General features: G+C 41.2%; 2 protein-coding genes across 13 annotated transcripts in view; one reads left to right on the top strand and one right to left on the bottom strand.

The window, feature by feature from the left end:
• nkain4 (sodium/potassium transporting ATPase interacting 4) overlaps window positions 1–15,439 on the bottom strand; it is a 90,819-nt gene that overhangs the window by 47,048 nt on the left and 28,332 nt on the right. For 5 of the 12 annotated variants that reach the window (XM_062426422.1, XM_062426423.1, XM_062426432.1 and 2 more), the window contains one exon: window positions 7,114–7,220. In XM_062426422.1, the coding sequence (XP_062282406.1) occupies window positions 7,114–7,220 (107 nt within the window). Of the gene's footprint in view, window positions 1–5,043; window positions 5,440–6,465; window positions 6,705–7,113; window positions 7,227–15,439 lie in introns of those variants that run through there. The other 7 variants (XM_062426427.1, XM_062426425.1, XM_062426434.1 and 4 more) reach the window with 4 other exon arrangements.
• Window positions 11,051–15,439, top strand: part of LOC133987152 (uncharacterized) — a 37,008-nt gene continuing 32,619 nt past the window's right edge. Inside the window, exon 1 of the mRNA XM_062426414.1 lies at window positions 11,051–11,631. The gene's annotated coding sequence lies outside the window, so the exon portion shown is untranslated. The remainder of the gene's footprint in view (window positions 11,632–15,439) is intronic.

Genomic DNA, 15,439 nt, shown 5'->3' with positions numbered 1-15,439 from the left:
AATTAATTAATTAAGTCTAACAAGGTCTAGTAACAGAATTTTTAAATCAATAATCACATCTATTCATAGCTACTGAACCATTGTAGCCAGCAGGCTTTAGCTGGCTTCCCAACATGGCTGTGTAGGCTGCCGAGACTGTGACTTGGGGACCATGAGTAAAAGGTTTCTATTCCAGTACATAGTGGGTTACTGTCAATTTAACATAGATTTCACTGCTTTGTTTTACTTTATGGTCTTACTCAGCCTGGCTTATGGATTTATTTAGCTGCCTCTACTCCAGTAAATGTGAACGTTAGTGCTGCAAGCAAAGCTGAGTGTTGTTAGAAATGACAGAGGGTGTTAAACCCATATATCAAACCTCTAAGTTCTATAACATGTTTCTTATATAACATTGTTGCTTCAATTGCACTTGAATTTAACACAGGCCTACAAAGCTTTGGGCTTTGTAGTGGTGGTCGATGTTTGCTGGTTTTCATGTAATTAACTGACAAAGAGTCAATTTAGGCTTGAAAAGGGCACATTACAAGCCCCAACACCAGTCCACATCTGGTGAATATGACAATCAAAGTGTATCTTTCTAAATGTAACAGTAATGTATTTTCAAAACCTTATATAGAGTCACGAGTAATTTTATATCTACTTTCCCAACTAAGAAATGAACTAAGAAGCGGATAAATATATTCATACATATCTGTCTGCATTCTGCAAATACATCTAGTTTATAGGGAGTCTGTTTCTGTAGAGCAAGCTGTGTCTAACACACGCAGACACCACATTTTGTTTCTGCATGGATAATTCAGATAGGAACGCTATCTTATTCTGCCACCATCTGTGCAAGCCAAAGCAAATAGTGAAAAAAACCCAACAGGTTTCTGCTCACAATGATATGAGTCACACAGTCCAGAGAGGCTTTATGAAAACTTAATAGCGGGCCCAAAGAGGCAAAGACGAAGAGAAAGAAACGGAGAGATAAAAGAGCTGTGACCATCCACTCTATTCCCACTGGCCTATCTCCTCCATCAACCTGGCAGTGCCAAGGAAATACAGTTCATTATCATTGATCACACTTGACTTAACACTCATGTAGATACACTAAAGAAGTTACACACATACACTCAACAAAATACCCACTAAGCACGTTACCCTGAACAGATGTCTGGAGCATCTGTACCTTGTGAAACTGAAATCTTCTGGCTTTTATCAGCTCACAGTTTTCATATTTCAGTGTTTACCAGGTTTCACCTCTCCTGGGAAGAGGCAAGACAGAACAGGATTATACAGTGGCAGTAACTCTCACACCCAGGTTTGTTGGTCTGATAGCATGCAATGGTTTATTGCCATGCAATTTGCCAGGCTGCAGTAATTATGCTTAATTACAGCCGTGTGGTGCATTAATATCAAAGCTATGGGCCAAGACCTTGCATGTGTGCGCGTGCATGTATGTGTGTGTCTGTTAACACTGGCGCATGTAAACTGGTGAGGTGGGAGAGACAGTATGTTGATAGACATTCAGCATCTCTACGCTCATGTATATTCAACAGGAAATTTAAATTTTAGTGCTTCCATAAAGCAAATTAGTTACCAGTAGAAGCAGGGGGGGAAAAACAATCCTTTATAATGTGTGGGAGATGACGTGATGCCTGCCAAGGGATAATGTTGTGTCTTTAGAGATAACACTCTTCAGGATGAGGTGCTCTGCCTCTGATAAAACTTTCTTGGAAGCACTTTGGTTGAACCTAGTCTTCTTCTCTGAAGCCTTCACTACAAAGTTAGTATATTCTCTAGCTATGTCATCAAAAGAGTAGAGGAAAAGTGGGCAGCGTGACGCATTAAACACATGCACACTCACATTGCTCTTATGGGTAGTTTAATAGTTTTTAAGGGTGAAAATTAGGTAAATTGTGCAGATCTCTACTCCATCCATACTGAGGGTCACTACACTGAAAGCACTTTGTCCTACTTGGGCACAATTCAAGCCATTCTGTGTAAACATGGAACATTTTTTTCTTCTCCTCGCCTCAGATCAAATGAAAACCCCTTCCAGCTCCTTCCGTCATTTCTCTCATCTTGTCGGAGACCCACAAAGCGACATTTCCTGCCCTTATACACAGGCTGCAATCTTTACCCAACACTAGACCTACTAACCCATAACTCACAGTTCAGAATGCGCAGCTGCGTCTGTGGGTGTGTCTGTGTGTGAAGAAGGGTGCATGAAATAGTGTCTGTGTCTCTGTGAGGTTGCATCCATCAGTGCTGCCAATGTAGTTATGTCCAGACATTGTCAGGGTCAATATTCAGTTCTGAACTCATTACCCTTGTTCAGTGTGATTATGAGTGTGTGTGTGTGTGTGTGTGTGTGTGTGTGTGTGTGTGTGTGTGTGTGTGTGTGTGTGTGTGTGTGTGTCTGCCCTTTCATGAAAAACCAGTATGACCAACGAAGAGGCCTCCTTCATCAATCACCCACTGTCCACAGAACTGCATTGACCATCAGCTCCAGTCAGAACAACATCCCTCCTCATGGCCAGTCGCTAACATTCACAATATGTCTGGACCTGGTCCCTAATCTGTCCAATCGAAACGCTTCCATGCCAGGTCAGCTTTAGGTCAACACCTCAAACGGCCAACCCGTTGAGACAAAAACGAGCTTGTCTGTTTCTCTGAGTACAAACAAATCATTAGACAGACAGGGCTTCCTGCCAACGCTTGCCATTCTCTAGGGTTGATCGGGGTTCTGACAACCATCCAGCCCTACTGTCTGGAATAGTTAGGCTGCAAAGGGAAGAGGGAACAGAGGCGTTTCGATCAATACAGCCTCATTATCTGCTGCCTTCTGTCCCAGAGAGATGAGTCCCAACGCTCGGCCTGTTGATGAGGAAAGCGCACCACAATTCAATTAGGGGATGGTCGAGATGCCAAAAGAGGTTTGATCAAAGCACTCTGCCTGGCTAATTAGCACACACAGCGGTTCACAGGGGCTATTTTTACATCTGAGGAGCAGAGTATGTTGTTTTGTTAATGGTAGTTTTACCCTGTAATGGACTGGGAATAACCTGGCTCATTGTCAATGCATAGATTTCAGCCAAGGGAGAGTGGGGCCCCTTGTGCTGTTCCACACTCATGCACACATATATATTCATGTGAACATGCACACATATGCACACACGCGCACATAAACCCACATGCCTACAACCTGACGACCTTTTGAAAGGTCATGCGAGGTTTAACGTGACCCCACTTGGCAGGTCAAACTCATCAGATTCAGAAACGTGCAGGTGTGTATGTGTGTGAGTGTGTGTTTCTGCAGACAGGAAGTGTCAGGTCATCCAGAAATAGTGCCGAGGGAAAATAAAGCTGTTTCCAGGAGTCTTCAGGGACTTTTTAGGCGGCCTGCTGACAGCTTTATAAACCTCTTAACAAATGGTCGACCTCCTTCTCTCTAATGAGGCAAAAAGGTCCGAAGTCTGGGAAGGGAAAACAGGTGTGTTCCTCAAGGTGGGTTCATAGCCTCCTGTGTTTGTGTGTGTGTGTGTGTGGGATTGTTTGTGTGTCATCAGAGAGTGAATCACAGTTTTAACAGGGAAGCAACACTAAAGCCATTGTGACAAAAGCAGAGTCTCTGTCTAATGTCCGAGTTCAAATTTATAGAGCTGAAACCTGACGGATACACAGGTGTTACACACAAATACACACCAGCCCTCTACTAATTTTAAAGATGAAGAGGGGAAAAGGCAGCAGGGTCCTATGGCCAGATGCAGCAGTGAGTCATCCAAAGACAGCAAGAAAAACAAAAAAAAAACTATTGTTTTCATCTGAAAAAACAACTAAACTCCATGCAAGAAGTCTGATGTTGGCTTGCAGGAATCCAACATGATGAAATAGAAGAGCAGATGTTATTACTTAGTCCAACCAAACTTGGGTTTTGTTTTCAACACAGTTATGGCTGCTACCAACCGCTACTTCCCATCATATTCTTTCCTTTTCTTATGTGTTGATGTGATGACTAAACTCACCATTTTTTCCTTGTTCTTGGGTTCCCTCATGCATGATACAATACATCAGAACTTTCCCATTTGACTCTTCATCTGGAGAAGATTTTATTGTCCCCTTCGCTTTTAAAAACGGCATTTACTCGGGGGCTTGTGGTGTGAGCAAGCTCAGTTTTAATACTGCCATAAATAACATTGTCACACCCTGTCAAGTAAACTCTACTCAGTGATAGCAGCAAGAAAAGCTTGCCTGGGAGTCAATAGTAGGCATCATCTGAGACTGCACAGTTACCATCAGTAAAATGTCACATCCCCACACTTCAATGATCAGCAACTGAAATGCTCCAACAAGCTATAAGTCTCTGCGTCCGGTGTGGTTTGTGGATCACCACTTTCCGAAATACAGCTGATTTGGCTTCTTGATGAAAAAAATCTTTAAATGATAAGGTTAGAGAGGAAATGTATGTGTGGTTGGGGTTTTTAGATGTTTTACATTGTGAGCTAACAGCCAATCTGGATGATAATCTGAGATGCAGACAGTAGCTTTGATGGCTAATACCTCCAAATTAGATTAATTGGTGGACTGTATATGAATGTGTGATACGTCTCTATTTCAGTCTTCAAATCCATATATTTGTTGATGGTCTTTCATCATGCATCACACAGCATAGTTACCCCTTAATACTGTCCATCTAGTACTGAGAGGACCTGACTTCCAAACATCAACAGCAGCATATGTTTTCTGTCACTGGGCCAAATGTCCTCATGAATAAGGTTTAAAAAAAAAAAAGTAAGGCTCCCACTTCAGCACAAAACACAAAATCTAACAATCCAGGATCATAATTTCTAATTAAACACAATTTGAGCAAATATCAGCAAACGTGATGGACACTTGTTTATAGTGTGTAACTTTTAGGATCTATTGTGACAATTCTATAACATGTCCCGATATTAGTTTTCAACATTCCAAAAAAACATTTTTTTTAAATATACTAAAAGCTGTTTTCTCGACGTGCTGAAACTTGTAAAACAAGTAGAGAAGTCTGGGTCAACTCACCAACTGTAAAGTGCAAATGAAGATGAGCGTGCATCGTCCGCTGCAGCAGCCCATTGTGTTGGCGGTGGTAACGTGACTGAGCCGGGAGAAACGGACTTGTAAACGGGTCGGATGAGCTCGAATGTGCCGACCAGACTCAGTCCTGATCCAAGCACCGGTGTCCCATTCTCCTCTTCGGCTCCGGTGTCTCTTTGCTCAGCCGAAAGCCGTGACAGGATCGCTGTGGCTGGCTCTGTTTATTTGCCTCCGCTCCAGCCGGCCGGTCGCAGCTGAGGTGACTGACTGGGTGAATGGTTGCGAGCCGGTGTGTAAAAAGGAGGGTGGGGGTGTTGGTGGGGTAGTAGACCGGGGGGCTGGGATGGTATGGGGCTGAGGGCGTCAACTGGTTTCCCGGAGCTGCATGTGGTGTGGCAGACGGAAAAAAAGTGAGCGCTTGTTAATTTAAAATGTTTTAAAAGAGACAACTAATTTATTGTCATGGTGACAATGCATCTGTATTAAGCCAATTTAAAAGGTCGGTGTATCAATTAGACGCAGCAATAAAGTGATAAGGACTATTTCGGGCATTCATTTGTGTGTGGACATATTTAAAGATACTGGTGTATCTTCCATACTGGTGTTTGTTAATAAACATTAGCTTATTATTTTTTTTAGATTTAATGACTTTTCGTGCGCGCGCGTGCTGGCGTGAGTGAGCGTGCGCGTGAGAAAGAAACATGGGGTTAAATTAGCTGCAGTTGAATGATGCTGAAGATGGAGAACAGGCGCCATCTTGTGACGATATCATGAGACACAAGGATATGTTTTTTAGTTTTTTAGTTTCAAAGCACCGCACTTTGAACAACATCATAATACAAAATGGAAGCCGGATTTTGCTCAGTTTAGGCTCGTTTTAGCTTAAAAAAAAATATTATTAATGTAGCTTTATTGTTAATTTATTTGCAATACATGTGCTTCCTGGTTAGTTTGGTAACTTCAGGTTAACACAGCTAAACAAATGTTGCCTCAAGACAAATGTCATCCTGTTGTTAAATAAACCAATTTAATACATTTTAGTTTAGAGCATGCACACACACACACACACACACACACACACACACACACACACACACACACACACACACACACACACACACACACAATTTTCTATTAATGTTTCAGGCTATGTCAAGTGTCTTTATACTCAACAGCTACTTTTGTTCACTTTCTATATGTCTTTTGCCCCCCTTCTTCTCTCCAAATCCTCTTTGCCCTGCCTCCCTTTCTCCACGCAGACCTTTTGTTTGGCTCTCCATTTGCCTTCTGGGTAGCCACTGCTCAGTATGATATATAATAGAAAAGATCTTAAAAGCAACTCTCTCAGTCAGTCACCCTCCTCCTTCTCCTCCACACACTGTCGGAGTGGATGGAGGCAGGTCCCACCTCTCTCCTCACCAGCTTGATAAATCTTTTACACGTCTGCTGGCTGAGTGAGGGAACACTTCACATCTCATTTCATCACGCACTCCTCCGCTCCTGCTCCTATAAAGTGCCGCCTCTCCTCTCCTCTCTTCTCCGCCGTCCCACGCCACTCTGCCCACCTGCGTCCAGCAGTAGCCGGGCCCAGGAGGAGCTCCTCCTCCAACGCCAAAAATAACCTGAGGGTATTTATGCAAGCTAGCCTGCAAACACAAATCAGGCTTTTTTTCAAAGGCTCTTTTTTCATCATGAGAGCTCACAATCTGAAAAATAAGTGTCGTGATCAGTTTGAAGGAATCATCAGCCCATTCAACTTCCCCCAACTGCATCTGTCTATACTCCAGTCCTTCTGTTACAATCATATCTTCTAGTCTCAGATAGGGAGACTTGGGCACATACATTAGTGTGTTATGTAATCTGTGCACAGCCAGTTGGTGCATCTATTGTATTCGTACATGTTACACATGTAAACCCATGACTGGACTTTTCAAGACTGGTAGATGTTTTGTGAACTGAAAGCCATAGACTATAGTTTAGCTACCTTTTCAGTCATCATTGTATGACAGTAGAGTATACTGTAAGGGTCACATTCTCAATACAAGGTTTACTCACCACTATTTGTGGGGCTTTTTTAAAAACCATTTCACTCCATCTTCCCCGGCAGATAGAGTTCACTCCATTGTCCACTGAACTTGCATCACTCACACCATCTCCCATCTCTAAACGAAGGATGAGAAATGTTATGGAAAAAAATAAATCAAAACAAGTACTGAGCTTACATGTCAAACAGTTATGATGAAGACTGTGTGATACACTCACAAGCTTCAGAAAAAGGTAGCGAGTGGACCTTGAGTTGGGATTGTTTTGTCGAAGTAATATTTTCAAGGTCAAATATAAACTGTCATGCTATAATAACAAAACCAATCATAATCATCCAGAACATCATGTTTCTATAGCTACCAAATTACAATAACAAATAGTAGATATCATGTGAGTCATATTATACACATTTTACCCCAGATTCAGACTGTTGAATTTGTAATCTTGTTGAAACGCTACAGGCTACACAACCTGAGTTTGTACCAGCTGGTCTGAAATGTTGAAGCAAGTCAAATGTGGGAACTGTTTTATTCTGTGCAGTCAGAGGCATTAACCAATTTGCTTGTAACAGATGTCATGTTTTAATGTTACACATCAAGCAACTAAGTGCTGGAGCTACTAGTAGAATACATTAGTGACTGTCCTGAACCTCTTGCATGCATGAAACTCACTCATTCACAACTGCATTTCTTATGAGCGCATGTTTTCTGAATGTGTGTCATGTGTGTGAGTGTGTGTGTGTGTGTGTGTGTGTCTGGGTTGGTGGTTGGTCGAGAGTAAGGACTGAGAGAAGATATCCAAGGCTAAAATAAGGTCACTGTTATAGTTCTATTAGCAGCATTGATGGAGGTTCTCCTTGTGTTCCCATTTTTGCCCTTTTTGCTCAACACCTCCTTATCGACTCACTGTGTGTGTGTCTACGTGTGTGTGTCCAGAGGACTTCTTTCATGACAAGTGTGTCCAGGCCCTCAGGGGCTGCTGTTCTCCACAAAGACACTAATGTGAAGTGACAGGACAGCCAGTGGTGCGCTGCTCTGTGGGGACCTGCATTGTGGAGGAGACCCAAGAGTCTGGCTCGTAGTGGACAACAATAGAAAAAAGACCTCAAAAGGACAAGGCTTTTCTTTCTTTGAAAGCGTCTTAGGCTGTCGCTTCTAGTTCCCACTCTCTCTTCCTTTTTCTGGTTCTCTTGTGGCCTCCCTCTCTGTTTCTCTTCTCTTACATTTTTACGCTCAAACACACCAGCAAAAATTCCCCATGCAGGAAACACAGTCACTCTGTTTCACTGTTATCTAAGGGCAAATTCATAATTTCTGAGACCTGAGAGCAAAATCAATCCCACCCTTACATTTACAGGAGTCTGAATGATTTGATTTTTCGAAAAGTATTGAGGTGCAACAGTAGTTTGCTTACACCATAGGCTTACAAATGATGCCATTATTCAGGCTGTAATACTGTATGCCACCCAGGGAACTAGTTTGGGCATCAGAAACAGCACAGAACTCTCACTTTGCCAAACAGCACAACATAACCAACCTTAAATCATCAGCAAAATGTGTATTAATTTGACAATTCGCTTTAAAAGGACAGATTACATGGTTGAAACACCATGTACATACATAATAAAAAGAGCAAAGACACAAAGTCAAAGGACTTTTGTGATTGTTGTTATAGATAGATGTGGTGGAAGTGTGTGCATGAGTGTACGTGTGGAGATAGTGGAGTACAGCATTAGTGACATATAAAAGCACCAAAAACATCATTATAACCTATATAAAATATTCACATTGGCCACTAACGGGCATTATTCTGACAACAGGCTACAGTTATATTTTACTACAACTGGTCCATCAAATTGTTTCAGTTTTGCCTAAAAAATGACTGGCTCTGTAGTCTGTTTAAGGCTATTAGGAGCCTTGTTCCAATCCGGAGCACCCACATCTAAAAGGACTTTTATCCATCTGACTACTGATCCTCACAAGCTGCTCCTTTCAGCTCTACGCGACATCTATAACACAAACTAGCCTAGCCTACATAGCCGCAAATTACAGCCTGTCCAACAAGCATATGAATGCTTTCTTTATTTAGGCCCATGCTCATAAAAGTTTAAGATTACACGTGTGCCCTTGGAGGCAGAGTTTCATCTGATTTTGCTTTACTATTTTGCCATGAATAAAATTCCAGACTCAATGAAGAATAAATACAGAGGCTATTATGAGGAGCATGTCAATAATTTATAATGAGATTATGCTTGCTGAGGAAATACTGGTCCCCACAATCACTTTTTTGCAGTTGATGTTATTCTAATGCTGACCGCTTAGAGGCGCTGGTCTGTGAGGTCGACTTTAATTGAATGGATGTCTTCACAGCTGTGTCAAGTTATCAGCAACGGTGAAAAATACAGGAAGTTTAGTGATTTCTCTCAAATTAAAAGCTATGATTAAATGCATGCTCCTTACTACAAATACAGGTGTAAAACTGCATGAAGGCCTATTGTGAAAGCCTGTGAATTATTCTAATAGATAGGAATAATTTAGTTTAGTCTGACCAGTTTGGTTTATATACATGAACTAGATGAGGGGAACAAGAGAGAAATTAGGAAGCTCTCCAGGTTCTGTAGGGTATGTTATCCTTCACTGTCTCTAGGTCTATATCTGAACCAAAGGAGATAGAAGCATGGTGCAAGTCTGAGTTTGATATGTAAACTGGCTAACACTGCCCCATGTCCAGAAAGATCCTTCACAGCTGGAAAAACCTACTGTTCAAATCCAGACTTCATCAAAGCTATTAAAAACAGTGACATTGCCAAGAGGGAAAACTTTTTAAAAAGATGCATTTTTTTTCTATCAACCCCCCTTCAAACAAACAAACAATGTTTTTTTTTTTATATCAAAAAATTACAAAAATCATTTAAATCATCCTTAGTAAACCTGAATTTGGTGAGAACATTGCTCTGTTCAAGGCTTAATCCAGCACCGATTTGAGCAAGACAGACTAATAACACGTAGGCTTAATATTAAATGAAACAAGTATGTAGGTCTTTTTAATATATAATACATAAACTATCCTGGATGTTAAAATAATAACACATTTGCATTTTAATTCTTCTCTAGACACTTCAGATATAACTTATTTGCCATTATCAACTTCAATATACACTCAGTGGCCTCCATAAATTCTACATTTATGAAGTTAATACATTTTCAGTGTTTGTTGTCATTGTCAGGAAGGTGATAATTCTGCTTTATATTTATTATTGAGGTCCTAGTGAGTGATGGTGATGTACAAGGGTGCATTATATTGAATGGTGTTCCTAATATTTTGTCCACCACATTAACATACATGAGATGGGCAAAATATTAGGAACACCATTCAATGTAATGCACCCCAGTATGCCACCACCACTTAATATGACCTCAATAATCATAAAGTAAAATGATCACTTTTTGACAATGTCAACACAAAATTGAACATGTATAAACTTCAAAATAGTAGAATATAACGGACAAAGTGGTAGAGCCAAGGGGGGAAGAATTAGGACTAACCTCAACTTTATGCTCTCGTTAGCTTGCTAAATTTTGAACTTGTATCTCAATGCTGTGTGGGGGGTTAATGTTAGCAAACAATTAGCTTGTCCAATTAGCTTGTTTTAGCTGTTACTGAGAGCACTGACCTGACTGAGACACGAATCATTGCGCTAAAAGTCTCTGTAGCTATTTTATATACATTATCTATACACACTGTAAAATGTCAGGATAATATTTGACATTAGTGGAAACAATATTTTGACATTTTAGGTTTAACGGGCTAAATTTAAGGTAATGAAAACACCGTTCTTATTTTCAAGTGATTAATAGGCTAAAAATAAAAACGTATATAGGCTACCATTTCTGCCAAGTCTTTTTGGCTAGATGCCACTAAATTATCTATTCTATCATTATTTAAAATATGTGTATTTTATGTAAGCTGCTTATTATTGTATATAATATTTGATTATCATATATGTAATAATTTTGTATGATAACCATATTATATAATATCTCTAGATTCCATATTTTACTACAGACTTTTGGACAAACAAGCTACAACCTCGCCTTGCATTTGTCAATCATGCAGGCTATGATTTTGAAAGCTATGACCGGAAACTAAACGTGCTGTTCTGCGTGTATTGACGGTGGTTTCAGTCACATGGTGCCGCGTAACTGATGGAGCCAGATGAGAGAGGCAGGAGGCGATCCCCTCCGGTTGCGCGTCAGCATCCCCTCAAATAGGAATCCGCTGCTGTCACTTCTGCTCTGCATGCTGAGAGACGGACGACTGTCACCCTGAAACAGCAATCAAAGCCCCAATTCCAATGTGATGTCAAAGAAGAGGAGTAACGGGAGGCTGTGAGGAGGCTGGGGCTTTTTTCCCATTTTTTTGTTGTTGCAAAGAATGATAGTGAGGATCAAGGCGCGCTGTCCCAGGAGAACTCATCCGAAGAGCTGGCCGTGAGAGACCGGGATGCTCCTCTAACGCACCGGGGGGCGAGTGAGTACAATTCATCCAATCTCCGTGTCTTTGGTTTTGGTTTCCACTTTGCTGACATCTTGACAGTTTTGGACAGTTCCGCGTCCCTGTCCCTCTTTAACGCCTCTGAATTATTCCCCAGTCGATCCCACCTGTCTGATCAATCATTCATAGGCTTCTTAGTAAAGTGCAGCATAACCGGTTGGTCAGCGATGTGTGAAAGTTGCAATTTGAAAATGGTGCACTTCTCTCCATCCCTCACCTCCTCCTTGCACACACCCCTAACTTAATGCATGCACGCATCAAGGTTTAATATCATGCAGTGCATTACAGTGGGTAATCGGGAGGTCGATCATGTCCCTTTTTAAAGTTTTCATTAAAGTGAACATGTGTTGCACACTGCGGCCACAGTGTCAGAGTGAGCCTAATTAATAAAACCTTTGTTTGGGGGCTCTCCTATCACAGGCACTCATCATTAATCCGTTGATGGCCTGGAGGGCGTGGGTTGCTGTACGTGATGATAAGAGAAACGCGCCAGTCCTACTTACACAGCAGGGTCGATTAATTATGGACTTAGAACTGATGAACTCGGTGACTGTTTGGAGCACAAGAAGAGACGTAGACATGTCAGGCAGAAACAGCGGCATGTTTAATTTTCACCATTAGTGAGTTGGAGGATATTTTTTCCCCAAAACACATGCTCTGTTCTTTAAGATTTATACATGAGTGACTTAAAATAAGTTCCATCTGGAAATGACAACAATTCCAGAAATAGGTGTTAATGTTTCCTGCTTGACTATTCATATCTGATTTAGTGTGTAACGATTTTCTCACCTGTAATAACCTTTGGAGAGAAAAGCTGTGCTGCTCAATGTGTGGGTGTGGGTGTGAGTAGAACTTCTACAGCTGGCTCAGTGCATGTAGATGAATGAAATGCACTTACTATGCAGCTAGGGTTCCCATCTCCAGTGTGCGTTTGCGTGTGTGTGCCTGTGTGTGGGTATGTGTGTGTGTGTGTGTGTATTTCACCTCATTACACTCATTGTGTTGACTTAAGCAGGAGGGTCACCCCTGAGGCCCGTTCTCCAGGCCTTATTGAGGAGTGATGCCCTGAATTACACACTTGCGCTGATTGCAGAGGCACAGGAGCACTTTGGGAGAAGAATTTTAAGCTTGCGTGTGAAGTTCATGACTGTTATTTTAAAGGAGGCATCATGTATGACTGTGATGTATACACCTCTTACACAATCACCAGTATGAAGCTGCACTTACTACAAGTGCGTGCTGTTGAGAGGTGCTTAACTCTGAGATCTTGTGTATTTCAAATTTGTGATGGAGCTCCAGCTCTGGTTCAAATCCCGAGCAATTATGTTCACAGTCTGCCCACGCACACTTTGCACAGGAGCTCCTCTATTCTTGGTTGTTCTACAAACTGACAAAAACTCCCTTACAGGCTGTGTGCTGCATTTCTCCTGAGGCGTTCTCAATATTCTCCCTGTGTATGTATTAAACATCAAGCTTGTCGAACTGCAGGCGTGGGGCCGAGCACTTTAAGGCAGAGTCAGCCTTCTGTGGAGGGTGACAGAACAGTCAGATGGCCCCCACAGGGCAGAGAACAATTCCTGCTGCTGATGCACCCAAGGCGACAGGACTGGAGCACTCCATCCTCCTCCCTCTCCTCCCATCCACGCTCCATCCCATCATCTCTCTCCACCTTCATTTCGTAGAAATGAACACACTCTCTCAGGTTTACGTGCACACCTGCAACTCAGCTTCAGTACTCTGTCTGTCTTTCTTTCATCTCTAGCGCTTGCATTCATACGTATATATACAGTATATGTATACTCTCTCTTTCATAAACACACGTGCAGACATGTGCCTAAGAAGCAATATTTATGAGTGGCTTTGTAGGTCATAAATCAAACCTGCTCACACGCAGCATTTCTATACTTTCCTGTACACATCACCAAACCTTCTTACATCCACCATAATGATTTCTTGTGCTCACTTCTACTGAATCATATCACATCCACTCAATCACTCCACATACATTACTATTCCTTCGAGCACATGTAAATAGCTTGAAGTATCTTCTATACACCAGCACAGTAACCTAACTATTGTCTCTTACAAACACATAACTATACTTTTAAGTATCAAAGTGTTCATATTGAAGGCAAATTTTAAAGGTGGCAACCTGAAAATGTTTCAGCTGTCAATCAAACATATACACAGTTTGACATGTCGCTAGCTAGCAAATGTACAAATGTTACACTCACTTTTCAGGGTGTGGACACACTGCACAAACACAGTGGTCAAATTTGTATAAAGACAGACATATTTTAAGACAATTATATGAGACTGAGAAAGGTTGTGTGACTAAAACAGACTGATTATATATATATAAGAGGAAATAAACATTTTCAGTTCCTGGATGTCTTAAGTCCTTTAAACCAAGAAGAAGAAGTAAATAATCAGATAAATTATGGTGACCTTGCTGTTGTTCTGACAAAAAATGTTCTCATATCATCTGTGACTTGATTTAAATTCTCCTTGAAGCTGAAACATTGTTAGCAATGCCACTGGGTAGGAACACACTTTGTTTCCAAGATGTCTGTAAGCCAATCAGGAGCTGAAATTGCCTTCCTGTTCATTGCACTGCATTTCTTCTCAAATTGAATCTTTCTGAAACATCACTATTTCCCATCCGCCATTCTTTCTTACACACAATCTTTCATTCTCTCTCTCTCATAGGTTATCATATTCTGTCTCACGCACACACAATTTGTTTCACATTCACTTCTTCTGTCAGACATATTTTCAATCTCACTCACACAACATCATTCTGTCTCATAAACAATGCAATCCTTTCTCATACAAACAACCATTCTATCTCACTTACGTTATAGAGGCTATAGTTGCATGTGAGAGTGCATGATGGTGTGAGTGAGTAAGAATGATAGTGTTTATACAAGAGGACAGTGGCTCACAGTTATTGAAAAATGTCAGTCATTGTCTGTGGCCTTTGGTTGTTTGTAAAAGGTGCAAAAGTGTGGTGTGAGCTCCACAGATCAGAGAGGAAATGGTCCGTGAATCCAGAAAGTGTGAATGCGCACGTGCGTGTGTGCATGTCAGCTGTGTGCATAATAGCTCAGGGATTGGGGGGCCGTAGATTGGCCAGTCAGCCAGACAGATGTGCCCTAGCCTGGACTTGGAGTGCGGGGCCTCAAACTGGCCTGCCACCCAGCATTAGTGCCATGGATCCGTGACCAAAGGGCTCGGGGCACCAAAACTCACTGTCTGCATAAAATGCTCTCAATTATTAATGCTGTGTATAGGGCAATAAGAAGCATTGCACAGGCCAAGGAAGGAAAAAGGGAAATGGGCTCTGAAGAAATAAAGAAAGAAAGAACATTGAGGATGGCTATGCAAGGGATTACAAGCAGCAAGAAAATGAACAGAAGGAATAGTTTTTAATTAGCTAACTATTATTTTCATTATTGATTAATCTGCTGATTAATTTTTTAATTAATCACTGGTCCATAAATGTTAAAAATAGTCGACAAATGCCATTTCAAGTTTCTCTAAACCCAAAGTGATGTCTTCAGTATGCTTATTAACAGTCCATCATCTGAAGATATTTAATTTACTTTTCATTTCTTAATATATGATAAGAAAAGCATCAAATCTTCACATTTAAGAGGCTGAAACTGAGAACATCTTGAAATTTTGCTTTGAAAAAAAAAAAGACGGTTAATTTTCTGCTGATGAATACATTGAGACGTAATGCAATGGTCACATTTGTTATGTCTGTTGAATACAGTGGTGA

This window comes from Scomber scombrus, chromosome 10 (assembly GCF_963691925.1).
Source record: "Scomber scombrus chromosome 10, fScoSco1.1, whole genome shotgun sequence".
NCBI classification, from domain to species: Eukaryota; Metazoa; Chordata; class Actinopteri; order Scombriformes; family Scombridae; genus Scomber; species Scomber scombrus.
The sequence above is the reverse complement of the archived record's forward strand: the minus strand, read 5'-3'. Positions and strand labels throughout refer to the sequence as shown.